The sequence below is a fragment of the Gopherus flavomarginatus genome, chromosome 6 (genome assembly GCF_025201925.1).
Source record: "Gopherus flavomarginatus isolate rGopFla2 chromosome 6, rGopFla2.mat.asm, whole genome shotgun sequence".
Lineage (NCBI taxonomy): Eukaryota > Metazoa > Chordata > Testudines > Testudinidae > Gopherus > Gopherus flavomarginatus.
The window spans coordinates 30,804,267-30,825,420 of NC_066622.1; the positions used below are offsets into that span (position 1 = coordinate 30,804,267).

A 21,154-nucleotide genomic window follows, 5' to 3' on the forward strand; every position below is an offset into this window, starting at 1 on the left:
AGGTGCTGTATAAACACAGCAATGGCCAGGCCCTGTCCCCTAGGCTTACAGACCCACCCCCTAGGAACTAGCATCTCCAGACAGGAAAGAACAAGACCCAGCTCCCAGACAGGAATTGGTTCTTTTAATGAGTGATTTGGTTTGACATCAATACAAAAACAAGGTTTTGGTGCCAAGAGTCACAGCTTCTCAACTATATACACAGCCCTGCCCCTGCCTGTGGGGGCAAGGGCAGGTCAGCCTGTTTTGCATCCAAGACAGCAAGAGTTGAAGGGAGAGTTCAACAAAACTGCATCCCAGCATCTTACTTGGGTACAGGCAAGAGTCCCCTCTGTGGCATAGGGCAGAGTGACACCACCCCAACAGATGCTGAGAGGTGGAAGCCACTAGAGGGAGCACTACCATGGGAGGTCCTCCCCCCTTGACTTCACAACTTGTAGCTACATGGCGAGGGTGGGTCAGGACTGGACTCTCCCCCGTCAGAACCCAGGATGCACATGGTCAGACCAGATGGGAACTGACAGGCAGGCAGCATCTGCTTCCAGGATCAGTGCTGGCAGCTCACTTGGTGATGGTGTTTCTGTTGAAGCAAGGAGAGAGGGGATATGAGTGAAGGGCCGGAACCCAGAAGATGTTTCCCAGGAGCACTCAGGGCAGGGGTCATCCCTAACAGAGGTTCTGGCTACAAAAGAGCCCGTGCACTCCTATATTAGCCCCACTAGACTTGGGAGAACTATGTCCTATGCTCCCCTCCTGACCACCTGCCTGGGGATTTTAGGCCCCAGGCCCTGGCTTCCCAGCACCGGGAGGTTAGACAGACCAAACCCATGATAGGTGGGAGGATGGGGTACTTACGCGTTCATGCTCTTGCCGCTGCCACTCAGCACAATGTAAGGTGTTTTCTGGGCCTTCTGCTTCTCCTGCAGCAGCGCCACCGTGCCCAGGGGTGTGTCACTGGAACTCATCTTCTTCAGCAGCTGAGGGGGGGAGGAAAGCATGAGTCAGTACAGGCCCCTGCAGACTTTCACCAGCTCAACTGTGAGCCCAAGCTAACAGTCCATCCTATCCCACCTGCATCCAGGGATCTGCACCCAGTGCTGGTTCACAGCCACCAGGGGGTGTAGGGGCTGTTCCCAGTCCATCACACAGCAAAGGAAGAACTCCCCTATTCCAGTTTAATGCCCCCTGCTGTTTAGAGGAGACAGTTAACCTGAAGAGGGATTTGGCCAGGACTCCAGGCTTAACAACCTGACTCTAAGGCCAGAGCAGAACTACTGATGACTGTAAACAATCACTTTTCTGATGCCGAAGCAGCAGCACATCACCCCCTAGTGCCACACTGAGGCACAGTAGCCAGCAATAACCACAATGGGAGAGCATCCCACCCTATGCTGCTCCTGTGTCCTCCAAGGCTGTCCTCAGGTTTCCCATCCATGCCTGTCTGCTTGGCCAACAGGATGAAGCTGGACCTGCCCCCATCGCCACCCCTCTTGCAGCATCCTGCAGACTCTGCCCATGGGGAGCTCCAACCATGTCACCCCACTCACCGCCTCCTCGTCCAGCTTCTTCATCCTCCTCTCTGTCTTCATCTTCCCGGAACCCTTCCCATGGAAGCGGTGAGAGAGCTGTCGGAAGGCCTGTGGACAGAGCACACAAAGAGGGAGTCAGCACTGTCACACAGCCCCACCCAGAAGCCTGGCACCTGCGCAACACAGCACCAGGGCTGGGAAACCTGCAATACCTTTCCCCATCTGTCTGTAGCAGCAGGGAGAGCAGGGCATCCCCGCCACAGAACTCCCCTTTCACCATCACAGCTCCCAACCAACCCTCCCACCCCCTGAGAAACAGGAGGAGAGAGACATGGCTGCATCAATCCTGCCCCTCCCCTGGCTCTGGGCACCCCACATGTCCCTTTCCACTACCTCCTTTGGAGTCAGCTTGCGACCCGTCTCGTCCACATATTCAATCTTGACATCAGGCTTGTAGCCGTCCTTCTCCTTGAAGTCCTGGGTGAAGCCCCGGTACTCCTCCCGCCGGCTGTACTTGTCATCAATGGCCCTGCAAGAGCCCAACTCAGAAGGTTAGTTCAGTGGGGGGTGTTCTCCCTGCACAGTCACTGCTGATCCCAGTGTGGTGCTTGGGGGTACTGTCTTGAATGAGATGCCAAACCAGGGCTCTTAGCCCTCTGGCCACTAATGATTCCCTAGCACTCAGGGGCCTTTCAATGGCATGAGACCTGGGCCCAGGTCTACGATAAGGGGGGGATGGGTGTTACTGGGGGTGCATGACCAGTGTCCACATCACCCAAACCACCAGCACAACAACTGCCCCCTTGCTGCCAGTCTCCACTGTGAGACCATGGGCATTCTTCTGGGGTTGGGGGAACCAGCCATGGGGCTGGTCACTGACAGCACCTATTCTGGCAACAGACCTTGTTGCACCCACTCCATGCCACTCATGGTGGCAGGTGCTATAGACATGGCTAGCACAGTGGGGCTTTAGCTCATGCAAGAGGCCCAGGCGCCAAGACCCAGAGGTGGCACATCCGATTCCAGCTACTGATGATCTACTCCAGGGCTTTGCCTGCCCCACAAGGCCACTTACATCTTATCCTCGATGCAGTACACAGCTGAGGGCAGCGACTTATTGGGGGCCTTCACCCTGGCCACCTTCTGCACTGTTGTCTCCAGCAGGCCTGCAGTGAGCAGAAGAGGCATGGATCAGGCCCTGCCCAGGGCAGAGAGTGCTCTGGGAAGCTCACCCCCACAAACACTAGCCTCAGAGATCTCAGAACTGCTGGATCACATAGGGAGAAAGGGGCTTTCAGGGGCAGCATGGCCTAGTGGGTAGGGCAGTAGACTGGGATTCAGGACTCCTAGGCTCTGTTCGTAGCTCTGATACACCTTGGGCACATCAGTTCTCCTCTCAGGGGCTCTGTCCCCCTCCCACCCTTTGCTGGGACTGCCTCACTGACTGTTCAGTGTCCAGCATGACAGGAGCTGCAATCTCTGTAGATCCTGCCTTAATACAAATTAAATAAAGACATGCATTTGATGAGGTGCATTTGTATTCACCCACAAAAGCTCACGCTCCAAAACATCTGCTAGTCTATAAGGTGCCACAGGATTCTTTGCCGCTTTTACATATCCAGACTAACACGGCGACCCCTCTGATAAATTAAACAAAGTTCACTCCAGTCACTAAATATCAGGGAGGGTTTTCAGAGAGGCAAAGAGTTGGGCCCTGTCGTGAACAGGGAGCCAGGACTGGGAGCAGTCATCTGTATGTAGCACAGCAGGCAGGCATGGGAAGCCAAAAGGTTTCTGGGACAGGGGGCTCATCCTGAGTTCCCCACTTACCTTTGTTCTGGCAAAGCAAGAGGGCAGCAGCTAGGCCCCGGTTCACTATGGGCTCCTCATCCAGGATGGTGGTGGAGGATGCTGAGAACTGCAAAGGGAGGAGACAGGTTCAGGGCTTTGGACCCACTGTTTAATGTTCCCTGCTATGCCAGCCTTGGGCTCCCCTCCCACAACTCTGCTAGTGCCCCTCAATCCGGACTTGCAGCCCCTCAGGGTTCATTGTGTTATACTGGGGGGCGGCAAGCTATGAATGCATTGACTCCTATCCCCACCCACACACCCCTTCCCAAATTGTACTCACATCCTGCTGCTGTTTCTCCTCGTCTAGGTTGACCGTGCTCCAGCCAATGTTCTCTTCGCCATCAGAGTCTGAGCCTCCATTTCCTGACCTCTCATCATCCCGTTCAAAGTCCTGAAAGCAGAAGAGAGGCCACCCGGGGCATCAGCATGGGGGCACCCCAGCTGGGTGGCTTAGTGGGGCTGAGATCACTGCAGAAAATGTGCCCCAGTGTCCACTGAGCCCATGCTCCCAGCTAGAGCCCAGAGCCCAAAACAGAAGCACTTCTGCTGCTGCAGTGCCTCCTCGGAGTGATAGTTTGGTTGCTTCACATGCCCATTTTCCTTTATAGGCCAGACTACAACTCCCAGGATGCTCCATAGCCAAAGACTCCCATGATGTAGTGCTGTTCTGCACCAGAGGAAAGACCATGGCTAGGATGGAAACTTTAGTCTGTCCAGGAAACCCCGCCCATAAAGGAAAATGGGAGCATGAGGCACCTGGACCACAAGTCCCATAAGGCACCATGGCAACATATCTGAATCAACCCCCAGCCCACTACTATCCCAACCCTGGACTCTCTCCAAACCCACCCAGCTGTGCTGGTGTCAGTCTCAACCCACAGCCCGCTGCTATTGCAGTCCTGGGCTCTTCTCCCCGCCCCACTCTGCCAGTGTCCCATAATTCTGACCCACAGCCCTCTGCTCCCGCTAGTTCTGCTGATGCCCCTCCATCTAGGGCAGGTTTCTTCCAGCCCAGTCCACTCTGAGGGGAAGCGGGGAGAAATCCCCAGGAAGCCGCACCATGAGCTCCTCCTGGTCCTCACGGTTGCCAGCCAGCCCATAAGTGGGGATCTCGCCCAGTGTGCGGCAGAACTCCGAGGTGGCATTGAAGACTATCGCTCCTTTCCTCTCTAGCTCCTCGTCGTCCTCCCGGCTACGGCGTGTCTCCAGTTTCTTGACTATCTCAATGACCTGCTTTGGGAGCAAGAGGGCTGGGTTAGACAGCAGCTGGGTGCTAACAAGGCTGGGGGCTCATGTGCTGAACCAAGGATCACTAGGAGCCCCCAGAATCAGGGCAGCCCAAGCAGAGCAGCTAGACCTGCGTTCAGGGGAAGGGTGTGACTGGGCACCACATGCTGTGTTCTGGGGTGGGGGGGGTTCAGTCAAGGAGCAGTGGAAACCAAATGCATCTATCCATAGAACAAGGTGACCCCAGGATCCTCTCCCTGGCTCTAGGAGGAAAGTGGGGTCTAGGGGTTAATGATTCCTGGGTTCCCATCCCAGCTCTGGGAGGGGAGTGGTCTCTAGTGGAGGGCCCACACTAGGAGCCAGGATTCCTGGGCTCTCTCTGATTCCATTCTATTCCATATGGTTATGAGGGTAGCATTCAGACGGCCTCCCAGACCAATATCAAAGCCCCACAACCTGATTCCTCCCCGTAGGCCAGGCCTCCTCACCTTCTCCCCACTCTCCTTCAGTTGCTGCATCTGCCGGAGTTTACGGCCCTTCTCCAGCTGCTTCTGCAGCTCCTGCTCTGCCTCGTCCTCCTCCAGGGCAACTGGGGATTTGGGCACCTTCTCAGCCTCCTCTGCAGGGAAAGAAACATGGGGGGAGAGAGAATCAGCAACAGCAACAAGTATCCCAAGGGGCCTTTGCTTCAGGAGGGTGGGGTCCTGGGGGGAGCATGAGGTCAGATACTGGAGGCTTCTGGGTAAGAAGCCAGGCTCCCAGCTTTCTAGGTTTTTTGCCACCCCAAGCCCGGCAGTCGGGAGCCTTCGGCGGCTTGCCTGCAGGAGGTGCCTGGTCCCGCGGACTCGGCATACCTGCTGCTGAATCCGCAGGACCGGTGGACCTCCCGCAGGCACGCCGCCGAAGGCTGCCTGACTGCCGCCCTCACAGGGACCGGCAGGGCGCCCCCCGCGGCATGCTGCCCAGGCACGCGCTTGGAGCACTAGGGCCTGGAGTTGCTGCTGCCCCTGACACACTAACCCAGTGCTTTTCAACTTTTCTGATACCAGGGACTGGCTTTGCTACCTTCCTAAACTGTCAGGGGGATCTCAGGCACCTGCACCGGTCCACAGATTGGTTGTTGAGAAACTCTCCTGTAACCCACTAGATCCCACTCTCCTAGAGTAGGGGAAAGAACCCTGGAGTCCTGGCTCCCAGCCCCTCACCATCGCTGCTGATTTCCATGTTCTCTACCCGGGTGTCATCTGACTGGGATGGCAGGTCTGCAGGCTGGTTCACATTTTGTTCCATGTCCCCTTCCTCCTCTTCCTCCTCCTCCTTCTTCCTGTGAGCCCTCCTCCCTCGGCCCCGTAACCTGTGGGGAGAGAGAAATTGGTTAGCACACGAGCCAATCCCCCACAACCCTCTGGGTCTCTCCATCCACAGGACTGGACTCCCATGGCCCCCCTCCCCGATTACCGGGAGCCAAAGTCGCTCTGCTTTGTCTCATTGCCCAGGGGTAGCAGATCATCAGCTTTCACTGGCTTCTCCTTCTTTCGCAGCTTCTTCACCCGCCGTTTGGTCTTCTTGAAGGTGATGTTCTACAGGGAGAGACCAGACAGGTCAGTGCAGCACAGCCCCTATCCCTCATCCACACAGCAGGGTCCCCTTGCCCCTCCTCCAGCATCTGTACCTAGAACCACAAGTGCAGGCGCATGCCCTGCAGCGCCACCCCCTAACACACACATAAGCAACTTGGACAAGGAACTGCCTTTAACCCACCAAGCCAGGGGGTGGCTAGAGCCCAGCGCTCCACCCCAGTCCCCGCCAGGCCCCAGGGCGTCTGGTCTTGTGAGACGAGGTCAGTATCCAACCCCCCACATTGCAAATGTTCTCCATGTATAGGAGACAGCACCATCTTGGGATTGGGAGCCAGGACTCCTGGGTTCTATTCCCAGCTCTGCCACTAACCAGTTCCATCTCCTCTATGCCTCAGCCCCATCTTTTGTCTAACCAGACTGAGCTCTCTGGGGCAGGGACTGCCTCTCTGTGCATGGGAGAGAGTCCTGACCTCAGTTTGGGGGCTCTGTGCATTGCCTGGTGCACAGTGGGGTCCTGATCTCAGTCGAGTGCTTTGCAACACCCAGGACACAATCCTCCCCCAGGTGCTATTGTAAAAGACATAATAGCATTAGACACAGCTTCACAGAGCTTAAAGTTTATCTAGTCTGGCCTTCATACAGCACCAGAGAATTTCACCCAGTTCCCCAAATTAAACCACGAGACTTTAGACTACAACATTTCATCCCTCAGGAGACTAATCCGTTGTGAACCCCACGCAGAGAGTAGGAGAGACCAAGGGGCTCCCACTGCCCAAGGCCCCTGCAGCAGCAGGGAATAGATGAGGTAAGACATGGCCAGATGACGACCCCTGCCCCATGCTGCAGAGGGAGGTGAAAACCCCTAACGTCCCTGCCAATCTGACCTTGGTCTAATTCAGGGGTAGGCAACCTATGGCACACGTGCCAAAGGCAGCATGAGAGCTGATTTTCAGTGGCACTCACACTGCCTGGGTGCTGGCCACAGGTCCGGGGGGCTCTGCATTTTAATTTAATTTTAAATAAAGCTTCTTAAACATTTTAAAAACCTTATTTACTTTACATACAACAGTAGTTTAAATTATGTATTATAGACTTATAGAAAGAGACCTTCTAAAAACTTTAAAATGTATTACCGGCACGCAAAACCTTAAATTAGAGTGAATAAATGGAAGACTCGGCACAGCACTTCTGAAAGGTTGCCGACCTCTGGTCTAATTCCTTCCTGATCCCAAATCTGGCCATCAGCTGGACCCTGAGCGTCTGGGCAAAGCCCCTCAGCCTGGCAACTAGAGAGAGGATTCTGTGGACCAAATTAGAACCTGGCTCGCCCCGCATCCCACTACTGCAATAGGGAGCTGGATCCTGGAATAAATGAGGAGCAGGTGCTAGTGTATGAGGACTTCTTACCATCTCCTCTGGGGTGAAGTACTCCGAGGCCAGGTGCAGAACAGGCATGTCTAGGCTCTGGGCCTGGCTGCGCAGACTATCGCGGACCTGCTGCAGCTCCCGCTCCCATGAGCCATCTGCCATGCCGCCCGAGTCCAGCTTGAAGGATTTCTTCTTCTCCCCTTCGATCTCCTCATCATACTTGGACAGGACGTTCTTGTGCTTGTACTGGAGGAGAGACAGCACCTGAGCGTCCAGCACAGAGATCCCCACAGCAGCCAACCCTCCAGGGTCAGGCAGCATAAGGCATTCCAGCAGGGACACAAGAGGGGAATCAGAATGCCAGGGTTTGCGGCTCAAGAGCTGCCCATGTCTTCCCCACCACTGCTCATTCTGGCTTCCATTTGATATGCCCTGTCCTCTGCTGGCTGTCCGTTTCCTCTAACTTCCTCCCATGCCCCCAATTCAGGTCCTCTGCCTTCCTTGGTCTGGTTAGCTATACCGCCTCCAATCCCACAAGCAACACACCCCCGCTTAAACAAACCACAACACCTCTCTGCTTTTCATACATTCATAGAGTTTAAGGCTGGAAGGGACCATTTGAGAATCTACTCTGACTTCCTGTCTAGCACAGTTTCATCCAGTTCCCCCTGGATTGAGCCCAACATCTGCTGTTTGGCAAAAGCCTCTCCCAGTAAGGCCTCCAGTCTGGATTTTAAACCATTAAAAGAGCATTATTTAGATTATTCAATGTTTGGAGCATTGCCTGCCACCACCAGGGCCCCCTACCCCCTGATCTCAGCCATGAGGCAGGTCACAGAGCCTGCAGTGGGAGCTGCCACACCCAACTGTTTGGCAAAGAGACTAGTCACAGCACCGACTACAATGCCCTTCCCCACTCCATGCAGATGCTCCACACCTCTCAGAATCCGGGTTTGAACTGCAATCCCTATGGACAAAGCTAGTCCATAGTCCTGGCCTCCACTGCCAGCCAGGAATGCACCCACTGACTAGGTCTGCACTCGGACTAACTTACATGAAGGACTCTTCCCAGGCAGGCTAGGAAATGCTCTGCACACTAATGGCATGGCCCTTTAAAGCCACCATACTGTTGTAACCCAAGAACCCTGATGCCCACGGGCCTGGATTGAAGGAGGTTAGAGAACAGCGTTAAGTCACAGTCACCAATCACGGGGGCGGTTTGCTAGTAGCTAGATTAAAGGAGGTGGCTTTGGGGATCTAGGTCACCGATGACCACATTTCAAGGCTCTCTTTAGCCCAGTGACCCCAGGCACATGGGCACAGACAGACACACACACACACCGAGGAACCTGGGCCCATTTTAAACTACAGGAGGAGGCCCGAGAACCAGTGTAGCCTGCCCTTATACCCCGTGCTGCCCTTACAATGGCCATGTCATCCACGCTCTCCTCCTCCTCGTAGGGCCTGTACTCCGGCTTCTTCTTCCGCAGCTCCACGTTCTTCTTAGCTTTCTCCTTGTCCACTATATTGACGTTCACCAGGACATCGTCCTCCTCCTGCAGGACACCTGAGAGACAAGACACCATCACCACAGGGTTACTGTACAGCCCTGGCTTGGCCCCAGCCACAGCGTTCTCAGCACTATAGCTAACGATCATGGCCCATCAATCTATCGCCCGCTGTGTTCAAGGGCTTCAACTGGCCAGCAGGAACAAGAGTCTGTAACAACATCACCACTTCCCTCTCCTCTAGCCTTGCAAGGTACATTACAGCTGGCATTTAATCCTGCACTGCGCCCCAGAGAGGCTCCAAAGAGGGAAACTGAGGCCCAACACATCTAAGCGACTTGCCAGAGTTCAATCAGTGGCAGCACCCATGGTAGTCCCCAGGAACTCTAGTCGCTGACCAGGACCCCTTGTGCTAGGAACTGTAAAAACAGAGAGCTGCCTGTCAAAGTAACTCCTGACTTTCCAGTCATCCTGCTCTAGCCACTGGGCCTCGCTCCCTCCCATTTCTAGTATGATTATGGGAAACTGCAGTGATCCATTAGTGGCTCAGCACCTGCTGTACTGGGGGTAGGAGTAATATGCTGATAAATGCATTCCCCAGCCAAAGGGCTTCTTGCACAGTGGATATAACATCGAGTTTGATGGAGTCCTGCCTTCTGAAACCTATACAAAACATGCCTCTTGCTGCCCAGACTCCAGAATATCCACCATTATCTCCATTCAGTGAGTAGAGGCAGTGCAGTCTAGCGGGCAGGGCACTGGATTGTGAGTTGGATATTTGGGTTCTAATCCCTGCCAGGTGACCTTGGCCAAGGCCCTTTCCTGCTCCGTGCCTCACTTTCCCCTCCCACCCTTTGCCTGTTTACACTGTGAGCTCTGAGGCAGGGACTACTTGAGGGCAGGGTTTATGCAGTGCCTGGTATAACTGTACTGGTTGATATCACACCCACCTACCCAATTCTACCAGTACATAATCTGTGTGTAGAATCCGCGAGCAATTCCACTAACAGTTCTTTTTTCAGGGATTTGTACTGGCAGGCCAGAAAATAAACTCAGATCTTATAGCAGGGGAGCAGGGAGTGGGGAAGGCCCTAGTGGTAGCCATGTCATCCCAATACAGACAGCATGATCATTACCACACTTTCATGCTGAGGGGTGCAAGGGAAGTCCCTTTGGTTACCTTTGTCTTTTAGGGTCAGAATAACGGTCTTTCCTTCCTCGAAGGAATCGATGGTGTGTTCCACCGTCAGGCCCTGCAGATCCCGGGAGCTGTAGTGATCCTGGAGATAGAGGAAGATCCAACAGGAGAGCATCAGGCTGCAGGAAGTCAACTTGAGAGGAGAAGGCGCAAATGGTCCCCCAAGCCAGAACTCAGGCACAATCACCCTTCCCCCGGTGGACAGCAGAGTTGTAGATTATAGAGCCAGAAGAGACCACTGTGATCCTCTCGTCTGACCTCCCGTAAAAACAGACCATGACAACCCTGAGTTAATTCCAGGCTGAATTAGAGCAGATCTGCTAGAAAAACATCCAACTTTGATATAAAAATTGCCACTGATGGAGAATCCACCACAACCCTTGGGAAGTTCTTCCAACAGTTAACTCTCCTCACTGGGAAAAAAAATGCTTATTTCCAGTCTGAATTTGTCTAGCTTCAGCTTCCAGCCATTGGCTCTTGTCAAATCTTTGACAATGGAGGGCTCTTCAACATAGTAGACAAATTTATGTCCCCTACGTAGGTCCTGATAGACTGGAATCAAACTCCTACTTTCTGTTAATTTTTTTGTTAAGTTAACTAGACTGAGCTCCTGGTGTGTCTCACTCTAAGACAACGTTTCCATCCCTTAATAAAGCTTGTGGCTCTTCTCTGCACCATCTCTAGTTTATCAATGTCCTTCTGGATCTGTGCACACCAGAACTGGACACAAGATCCAGCAGCCAAGCACTGAATGGTTTCAGCTTTGTACAGAGGCTAGAGAAGCAGATTTCAGATCTGATGCCTGGAATTGGGGGACTTGCAGTTCCTATCCTAGAGCAATGCCAGGCTGCATGGGGAAGCCACTGCTGCAGCACTCACAGCCCAGTTCACTCTAGAGAGTAAATGCAACACTAGTGAAATCAACAGAGTTTGCACTGAGGTAAGGGAGCGACTCTGGCATGGATCAGGGCCATAGCACACGGAGTCCTGGATAGTCTCCAGGAAAGCCATTGTGAAAATGAAGACATCACTACTACTGCATCTTCAATAAGCAAACGTGGCCAGCCCTCCATCCCAGCATGCTCCAGATGTGTGCGGAGGAGACCCCTTTTCTCTCTGGGGGCCCCAGGATCCATGCAGGGAGAGAAACTGCAGGGAGAAGCCAACCAGAGACAAACTGGAAGGAGCAGAATCAGCTGACGCTGGGACCATAAGACACTATTTTGTACTGGTTTGAAGGAACTTCTCTGCCCTTCACTGACTGGGGTTTGCTCCACCCTGCTCCCTTCTGTCTCTTCACTTCAGACTTGCTCCACAGCTTCCCCTCATACCCTCCCTACCTTGCTTCCTCTCCCAGGAACAGCCATCATCTGTTTGTGGCCATGGCATTGTTCTCTCTGCTTCTGCATTCTACCCCTTTCCCCCAGCTGTGTCTGTCCCCACCATTTAGCGTATAAGCTCCTCGGGGCAGGGACTCTGTTTGTACAGGGTCTCGTACAATAAGGCACTGCTTGTGGTTGGTCGCTAGGCACTGCTGAGGCATTTGCACTCTGCCAGCACCTCCAGGTTGGTCTCACCTTCTTCTTCTGCCCAAACTCCTCTTCAACAAGACTGCTGATGCCGAATTCCTGGTCCATCTCTTCAAGGAGTTTGGCCTGAATTTAACAAAATAGAAACAATTCTGATGCTTTTAAAATTAATCGCAGCCACAAAGGGTCTAGTGCAGAGGTCTTCAAAGAGAGGGCACGGCTGGACATGGGCCAGCCCTCACAAGGACGAGGAGGGAACGTCATTCAGCCCCTCCCCACTCTGCTCCAGTCCTGCCCCCAGCCACATCCCCGGCTCTCATCCTCAGCCTCAGCGCAGCTCTGATCCCGACCCCGCGACAGCCCCCAGCCTCAGCCATGGCTCAGTTCCCAGGGCCGAGGCTGGTGGCAAGGCCGGGAGTGGAGCCGCACCTGGCCACAGGCCCAGCTGCCGGCCCCCACAACAGCCCAGCTGCGGCTCCGCTCCCACCCTCAGCTCAGTCCTATTCCTGGCCCTACACCCACCCCCAGCCTTGGCTCCCTTACCCGTCTGCCCCCCGACCCGTGACCCTGCTCCCAGCCCCAGCAGGGTATGACCCTCAAAAGTTTGGGGACTGCTAGTCTAGTGGCCAAAAGCTGTGGGGAGGGCTGGGAGCCAGGATACATTCCTTCCCCAGTACTAAGTGGGTGTAGAGTCTAGCGGTTAGAGCTGGGGGCAGGACATTAGGACTCCTGGTTTCTATTACCCACTGAGCATGGTCTAGTGGTCAGAACAGAGGCATGTGTGGGGGAGAGAACCAGAACTCCTGGCCCAAACTTGCCATTTAATCCATTTGTACCCATATCACTTTCTCTATGTCTGGTTCCTTGATATTGGCTGGGGACCTGCACAGTGCCTGGCATGATGCTCCCCTCCTGGCTGGGGTCTGTAGGCACTACCATAATACACCTAAACAACACAAGGGCTAAGTCTGGCTGCTGTCTACACCTTCCGACCTCTGTAGCAAGCTCATAGCTCAATAGGAGCTGGCTAAGCTGAAGGGTATTACTTCCAAAGCACACAACAAGCCATCAGCACAGGCCCAGTCCAACACAACACCCCCTTGGCATGCAGTCCCAGGCCAGCAAATGTCTGCTCTTGCATCAGCCAGCCCGGAATACCAGCCACCATGCAACACAGCCACACGCGGCGAATTACAGCCTCAGGTTCTTATTGCAGAGGCAACCAGAGAGCTGGCACAGCTAAGAGCAGGGCAGATGGCACCAGCTGCTGCGATAAGGATGGGACATGCTCTACTACTGGACTGAAGACAAGGGCAGCTGGGTACATGTCACACATGGCGCTAGTGTTCCCAATGAGGCACCCATGCAGCCCAGATGCTCCGGAGACTCCAGGACTATACTAACCCTCTTCTCAGCCAGCTCCTTCTCAACCTGCAGCTTCCGGCTCCTCTCGATCCAGGCAGCTGTGTCATCCAGCCAGGGGTCATCCTCTCCCAGAGACTTGATTTTCCTGAAAGGCGGGAGGAAACAGAGGCAGAAGCTAGCAGGAAAGAAGGCTATTCTGCCTTGGAGAGCTCCCCACCACCACCTCCTCCTCCCTGGAGCCCTTTGGATACTTGAAATGACCAGAAGCTCAAATTCTTGTGTCTGCCCCGTGGGAGACCTGGGTTCAAATTCTGGTCAATGCAGAGCCATGTTTTAGAGAGGGATGGAAGAGGGAGAGAACGGAAGGATGATTCAGTTGTCAGGGTACTTGCCCAGGACTTGGGAGACCCAAGTTCCTTTCCCAACTCTATCAGACTTCTTGCCTGACCTTAAGTCAGTCACTAAAGCTACCCAGTGACTCAGTTACCCCATTCCAGAACTGACTGTATTAACTACACCGAATACTCTTCTTCTCCACTGAAACATTCCAATTCCTCTTGGAACCCAGCTAAATTCTCAACCTTAGTATCCTGTGTCAATGAGTTCTGCAGGCTACTTCTGGCCAGAAGGGCCCAGATCTGACCACAGTATAACACAGGCCATAGGACTGCCCTGAAGTAGTTCCTAGTTGAACTAGAGCAGATCACTTAGAAAAATACCTAATCTTGATTTAAACACGGCCAGTGAAGAGAACCCACCACAGCCCTTGGTCAGTTGTTCCAAGGGTTAATTAGCCTCACTAGTAAAAATGTGTGCCTTACTCAACGACACATCTAAAGTGGTCGTTAGCCCAGGCTGTTAGATCCAGACATCCCAGGTTCAACTCCTGTTGCCAAACAGTTACATCCTTATATTTGTATAAAGCTTGGAGTCAGAGCAAGGGGCAGTGGGTGCAGACACTGCATCACACTCCAAAGTAATGGGGCCAAGCATGGACAAAGCAAGCAGGGTGGGGGGTTACCCTAATTTCTGGTTGAGAAGCCGCTTCTCCTTAGCAGCTGCTAGCTTCTCCCGGATCTCCTCCCTCTGCTTCAGCACAATGGGGTTGATCACCTCAGCTGCCACAGGGTCCTCCTTACTGCCCACTTCTGCAGAGGAAAACACATAAGACAGAGGAGCTGCAGCAGAAGGAGCCAGACAAGTACCGTATATACTCGTTCATAAGCCGAATATTTCTGGTAAAAAAGTGACACATCAAAGAGCAGGGGTCCGCTTATAAACGGGTCTACCCCAAAATTTGATTTTAAAAACTTATGGAATCATTGAATTGAATATCTAATACATTGCAATTTTGTTTATCTGGAACGTCTGCAGGGATGGAGCCCCTCCGCTCCCTGTGAACGCAGTTCGCAACTCCCATTGGCTGGGAATGACGGACTGCGGCCAGAGGGAGCTGAGGGGCTCCATGCCTGCAGATGCTTCAAGTAAACAAAACGTCCTGACCCGCCAGCGGCTTACTCTGACAGCCAGGACCCAAAGTTGGCCAACCCCTGAAATACAGGGTCGGCTTATGAAAGGGCCATACAGTTTTTGCTATTTTTACCTAACCATCTTGGGGGGTAGGGGGTCAACTTACAAACAAAAAGGCTCATGAACGGGGTATGTTACTGCTCCCCTCGCGACTTGCATTCCTCCTGTTAGTGCTTGGCTGGAGAACAGAATAGCACAGGCATCAACTGAGTGCCTTGACCAGCTGGGAGAGGGCATGGGGGGAGTCTTACCACATCTGATCATGGGATGGGCCTGATATCTCTTCCCCTTGGCCAGAGCCAGAGCCCTGCTCCCTGTGGAGGGAGCAGCAGTGAGAACTGGCAGACATCGGGTCCAGGGGAGGAAGGAGACCCACCACGCTCTAAAGGGTTGCTCAGCAGGGAGTCAGCGTGTTTCAGCATGCTTGGCCCAGGACAGTCCATATGCAGACACTGTGTGGTGACGCTCCACAGCACAGCTTAGGCGTCAGAGAGGCCAGGAGAACCACAGGGTCTGTCTGTGTCCAGCCGCCTTGATAAACACCACCATCAAGACCTGATCTTCTCTACCAGGAAGGGGCACTATAACCACTGAGACCTCGCAGACCCTCCAGTTCTGCTTGCTCTGCCACCACACCTAGTGCAGAAATGCATGCTGGGACGGAGTCCCCAGGGCCCTCAGCTGGCAGAATTTTCAGAACTGCTCCTACGGGCTTCCATAGGGGTTTGCCAGGCCAACACTGAGTGCTCTTGAACAACCCACCCAGAGCATCTTGCAGCCTGGATGAAGAGGAGAATTCAGATGGAAGCTGGGGAGAGTTCCAGCCAGACCTCATCTTGAAGGACAGACCCGGGTTTGAGTCCCTGCTGTGTCACAGACTCCTTGCGTGACCTCAGGCAAGTCACTCAGGCCACGTCTACACTACAGACTTCTGTCAGCCAGGGGTCAGATTAGGTGTGACTTGTGACTGACAAGAGCTGTGTAAGCAACAGCCTCTTGTGTAGGTGTAGCTATACAGACAAATCTGCACTTTGAGATGTTTCGTTTTGGGGAGATAGGGTTACTAGACCAGAGTAATGCCAGTGCTACTCAAGTCACGTACTTCATCGGCACAGTATACTGATATTTTTATGGTATATAGCGCTCCTAGCACAGACATGGCCTCTGTCTTTCCTTTCTTCATCTGTACAACAGGGTATTAGCATTGTCTACCTCTCCAGAGAGCTGTGTGGATAAATACATTAGAGGCTGATGGGCTCAAATGCTACAGAGATAGGGGCCAGGTAAGTACACACAAAAACAGCGTTATTTGTACAGCACCCAGCACAATGGGGTCTTGGTCCATGACTGGGGCTTCTTGGGTGCTACTGCAACACAAAGGGCCTAAGAGAAAAATACTTAATGGGTTCAGAAAGTTCAAGGCCAGGAGGGACCATTAGTCATCTAGCCTGGCCTCCTGTAAGGCACATGTCAGAGAATTTCAGCCAAATACCCCTATATTGAACCCTATAACTTGTCACACCAAAACACTGCAGTCCTCAGGAGACACTTATGTGCCCCATGCAGAGAACAGGAGAGACTTGGGCGACCCCAAAACCCACGGGCCCTGCGATGGCAGGGAACTGATGAGAGATGAGGGGTGGGGCACGGGAACAAGGACCCTCCAGCAAAGACCCCCACTGCAACACATCAAAGTGGGGGAACACTATGATGGCAAAATACCAGAGACCCCACATTTTTGTACCATTCCTACAAAGGGATGTTAAAGCCTTAAGTACAAAGTGGTTTGGAACCAAACACAAGATTTGGGTTTTTGTTTTAATTAATGTGAAAGCCAAACTTACCCTTTTTGATGGCATTGACTTCCAAAGGCTTCAGCCCAAGTTTAGCTCGGAGTTTACTGAAGATAGAAAGAAACATGGGGTTAAGTGGCATAACCATCAGAAATACACAGCCTACAAGAGCAGGACTCATTTAGAGCACAGAGGAAAGTTTCTCTAGTGGTTCAGGCATTAGTGTGGGACTCAGAACACCTGGATTCAATTCCATCCCTGTCCTGTGTGACATTGAACAAGTCAGTTGCTCTGTGCCTCAGTTTTCCAATCTGTAAAATCATAGAATATCAGGGTTGGAAGGGACCTCAGGAGGTCATCTAGTCCAACCTCCTGTTCAAAGCAGGACCAATCCCCAGATAGATTTTTACCCCAGTTCCCTAAATGGCCCCCTCAGGTATTGAACTCACAACCCTGAATTTAGCAGGCCAATGCTCAAACCACTGAGCTATCCCGCCCCTCCATAGGGATAACAGTACTTGATCACCTCATAGAGGAGTTGTGAGTACAGATACATCAATGATTAGGAAACTACAGGACTTAAGGGAGGCAGATATGTACCAAAGCTTCGTTCTATGTTTGCACAGTGCCTAGCACAATGCAGTCCTGGTTCCTGACTGTGGTTCCTGGGCACTACTGGAACACAAGTGATAAAATCCAAAGCAGTTATGCCTCGGCCGAATTCTCATTAGTAGAAATTAGGCAGACAAATCCCTTATGCCTCCCCTGGGGACTGCACCTTGACAGTGGGAAAGCTTGTGCATCCAGTGACCCTGAGAGCACTGCTGGCAGCTCTTGCCAAGGCAACCCGAGATCTCTCAAGTTCCTAGTCCAGTGCTCTGCCCACTTGACCATGCTGCCTTTCCTCATAAAAAAGATTACAGAAACAACAAGGTAAACAGTCCTGCAAATAGCACAACAGATAGGATTGCGGAGCCTTATTCATGCCCTAAGCCAGAGGTCCCCAACGTGGTGCCGCGGGCGCCATGGCGCCCATCTGGGCATCTATGTACGTCCGCCTACTGGCTGCCACACAAGCAGCCACCAAAATGCCGCCGAGAAGCGGCAACATCAAGAAGCGATTTTCGGCGGCCATGCTTTTTAATGACACTGCTTGTCAGCAGCATTTCGGCAGCAACGCTTCTTGGCCTTGCCGCTTCTCGGCGGCTGCTTGTCCGTCGACTGCGCTCCTCGGCGTCTAGTCATCTGTCGACCGCTCCACGAAAAGATTGGTGACCACTGCCCTAAACAGTGTCTGATGGACTGCAAAGATTTCTGATTCAGAGTCATCTTTGTGCATCTCAGACCAACTCCCCATTCATTTCTTTCCAGATCCCCAGAAGAGCCAGAGGGTTCTCAGTGCCAACTAATTAGAGAAATAAATTACAAACCCCACAGTTCCCACACACACAATTAAAGCCACTTACCCTTTCTGTGTCACAGTTTCCCCACCTGTATACCGGGGATAAAAATGTCGTCCAACCTCAGAGGGTGGAATAAATGCATTCGGTGCTCGGACACAATGGGAAGTGGTGGGGAGGTAGGGCACGTAATTACATTAGATATTACATCTCACTTACTTGGTCTCTTCAATGCTGAGAGAAGCATCCCCTGAGCTGGCCTTTGAGCTGGCAGCTGTTTAGAGATAGGTCAGGGAGATGTTTGTAAACAAGACAAAAGCAACAGAGTCCTTGTTTTCACAGTTTTTTAGCCAGAAGGGTCCACTCTGATCAACTGGTTTGATTTCCTGCTTAGCACATGTCAGAGACCACCAGCCAGCTAAGATATGCTTTTTATAATGAACAGTGCTGTGAATACACAAACCCCTTACAGGGACCTGAAAATTTAGCTTGGTTCCTTTGGCCTTGCCCATCAGCTGGAATAAAGATCCCACAGATGGAGCCAGGATAGTTATTCTGTTGACAAGAGAGAACAGATTCCAGCTTGCACTATTGTAGAGTGTCAGTGAGGTCAATGGCTAGCCCATGTCATGACACAATATGGTACCATAAAACAGGATGTACTAGATAGTTGCAGCCAGAAAGTGACTCTTTGCAAATCACAAGCCACACCAGTTATTGTATAAAGTTATATATTAAGACACCCTTTCAGGGTACTTTATACATAGATGTCTCATGATCAACAAAGAAAGCCCCTTCACAACAGGTCTTTCATGGCCTCATCTGCTCCAAAAAGCCTTTCATAACCCGTTTATGAGCAATTACAAGCACATGCATGCTGCTCCCCAGGATGGGCCACGAGCTTACTTCCTTGCTTTACTCTGATCTCAAACTCCCCTTCTCCATCAAACTCCCCCACAGCCCCCAATAAGTCAGCAAGTCATACCTTCCCTCATGCCCCCGCCTCCTCCAGGATAGCACTTGCAAATTCCTCTTCCTCCAACCCATGAGACATGTCACATCCCCCTCACTCATCAGAGATTAATACTCCTCATCTCTGGCCCCTAACAAATTCATGCCCTCTGACCTCCAAAGTTAATGACCCAGTACCAGAACATAGAAGGACTCAAACGCTCTCTGATCCCTCACCTAGCCCAGTCCCAACACGTGGCTCCCATAACTTCTCCCCTAGCAGCCAGTCCCCCCATAAACCCTCATAGCCAACCCAACCCCTCATAGCCAGCTCTAAACCTCTAAAGACCCCTGCCACCCCAGAGCACCGCTCACCAAGGCTAATGAGCTATGGGAATGGACAGAGTTTATTAGCCACATTATTTCTTCCCCCTCCCCGACCCCATGGCTCCTCTCTCCAAATCTCAGCCAAATCCTATTCTGAGCTATACCCCTCCTGCACCCACAGGGCACCCCCTATTCCTTTCCCTCCAATCTCCTCAGCCCTTCCACTCTTAGCCACCAGTGACTCCCCAATCCCCTCCCCCTCCGACCCTCACCTCTACCCTTTAGGCCCCTTCCCCGAAACCCCCTGGGCTCTGACCTGCCTCGTATCCATCGTCGCGCTTCTCCCGCTTGATCCGCCTGGTCCCCTCGGCCTCCTGGGCGCCTCTGTCCCCAGCCCGGCCATGACTGCCCCGGGCCGCCGCGGCCGCCTCCTCTCCCCCACTCCTCCGGCTGCTCCTCTCCCCGCGGCTCCGGCTGCGCTTCCCTCGCCGCTCGCCGGACCCACCGCTCCGGTGCTTGTGCTTCTTGTGCTCCCGGTGCCGGGAGGAGGAAGAGGAGGCAGTGGGCGGCGGCGGCGGCGGCGGCGGCTGTGGCTGTTGCTGTTGCTGTTGCTGCTGCTGCTGCTCCTCGGAGCCCCCGGGGCTCCCGGTCTCCCCCCGCTCCCGGTGCTTCTTCGAAGAGCCCATGGAGACGCAAAATGGCAGCGGAGCAACACGAAACTTCCGGGGTTGGCGGTACTGTGCTTCCGGGTCATTATACGCTAGTTCGAGTTCATTCCGCACTACTTCCGGATAATTTATACGCCATTTCCTGTTTCTCTACATGCTACTTCTGGTTTGTTATGTTACTTCCGGATTCCCAATCTTCGAATGCCAGTTAGCTCACGCGTCACTTCCTGTTTACAAGGCTACTACTTCCGGGTCACCCCGTACACGTCCTGTTTGCCTGAAGCTGCTGCGCCTGGTCGCGCTTTGCCCCTAGCTTGGGGAAGGGGCCGTTACGATTGGAGCGGGAGGCGGCGGCGGCATAGTTCTTACCAGGGGAGCCGCGTGACACGGGCTGTGGCCCAGAGCTGCCATTTGCAGACATTGTGGGTCAACAGGTCGAAGATTTAAAAGAAGGAGCCATAAAACAAAGGCTTTCGGGGGGGCGGGCACCGCCAGAGCTTGTACACAGCCAGAGCGAGGACACTTGGGCCGCGGTGCCCCATCGAGCCCAGGCTCAACCATCTTATGGTTTCTAGTGGTTCTGTGAGCTGCTTCAGAGGAGCCTTTAGACCCTGTACAGCTGCCTACTTACTGTGTTGTTTAGTAACCCCAGCAAGTCCAAACCAAGCTATGACAATGAATCAACATGCATCTGGGGGGATAGCTCAGTGGTTTCAGCATTGGCCTACTAAACCCAGGGTTGTGAGCTCAATCCTTGAGGGGGCCGTTTAGAGATTGATTCTGCTTTGAGCAGGGAGATTGGACTAGATGATCTCTTGGAGGTCCATTCCAACCTTAATTATTCTAATACCATTGCAAGGAGAGAATTTAACCTGGCTTAGGAAGACCCCCTTCTTGTTTATAGAAGGGAAAGAGTCTAGACCTAGAGTAGTTGTATGCAACACTGCAGCCATATGGAAAAAGTTTGATTTTCAGTGGCATTTTACATGAACCTGTTGTGATGGGACAAGGCCAGATGGCTACAGTAAAGTACTGAGAAACAGGTATTGTTAGCCCCAGGCTAAACAAATCCCTAGTACCCTGGTAACCAAATGGCAGTTGCTCCAGGATAATCAAGGCACCTGGGGCCAATTAAGAGCTTTCTAGAAGGCATTAGAGATAGCTACTTTAATTAGAACACCTGCAGCCAATCAAGGCAGGCTAATCAGGGCACCTGGGTTTAAAAAGGAACTCACTCCAGTCAGGCAGGGAGGAGCCAGAGGAGAAAGAGCATGTGTGAGGAGCTGGGAGCAAGAAGCTGAGAGTGAGAGAGTGTACTGCTGCAGGATTG

General features: G+C 52.9%; 1 protein-coding gene across 2 annotated transcripts; it reads right to left on the reverse strand.

The window, feature by feature from the left end:
* Window positions 1–107: 107 nt before the first annotated feature.
* SART1 (spliceosome associated factor 1, recruiter of U4/U6.U5 tri-snRNP) lies at window positions 108–19,943 on the reverse strand. 2 transcript variants are annotated; one of them, XM_050960416.1, is made up of 20 exons: window positions 19,473–19,943; window positions 18,098–18,152; window positions 16,530–16,585; window positions 14,177–14,303; window positions 13,195–13,300; window positions 11,839–11,916; window positions 10,244–10,343; window positions 8,980–9,122; window positions 7,595–7,801; window positions 6,066–6,187; window positions 5,813–5,961; window positions 5,096–5,226; window positions 4,440–4,610; window positions 3,661–3,771; window positions 3,360–3,447; window positions 2,605–2,695; window positions 1,923–2,058; window positions 1,548–1,637; window positions 856–977; window positions 108–580 (listed from the first exon to the last, which is right to left on the reverse strand). In XM_050960416.1, the coding sequence occupies exons 1-20, from the start codon at window positions 19,840–19,842 to the stop codon at window positions 562–564; spliced, it is 2,472 nt and encodes an 823-aa protein (XP_050816373.1). In that variant the 5' UTR covers window positions 19,843–19,943; the 3' UTR covers window positions 108–561. The 2 variants fall into 2 exon arrangements, with proteins under 2 accessions (XP_050816373.1, XP_050816372.1); XM_050960415.1 differs by having other exon boundaries at window positions 4,440–4,613.
* Between the last annotated feature and the right edge of the window lie 1,211 nt (window positions 19,944–21,154).

Bases quoted from the DNA above. Each gene is read 5' to 3' on its own strand.
- SART1 (XM_050960415.1), bottom strand. From the start codon at position 19,842: ATGGGCTCTTCGAAGAAGCACCGGGAGCGGGGGGAGACCGGGAGCCCC. The intron at 14,304-16,529 runs GTAAGTTTGGCT...TTTCCTCTGCAG, and splicing joins AGTCAATGCCATCAAAAAGG to AAGTGGGCAGTAAGGAGGAC. The intron at 9,123-10,243 runs GTAACCAAAGGG...CTTGTCTCTCAG, and splicing joins TCTGACCCTAAAAGACAAAG to GTGTCCTGCAGGAGGAGGAC.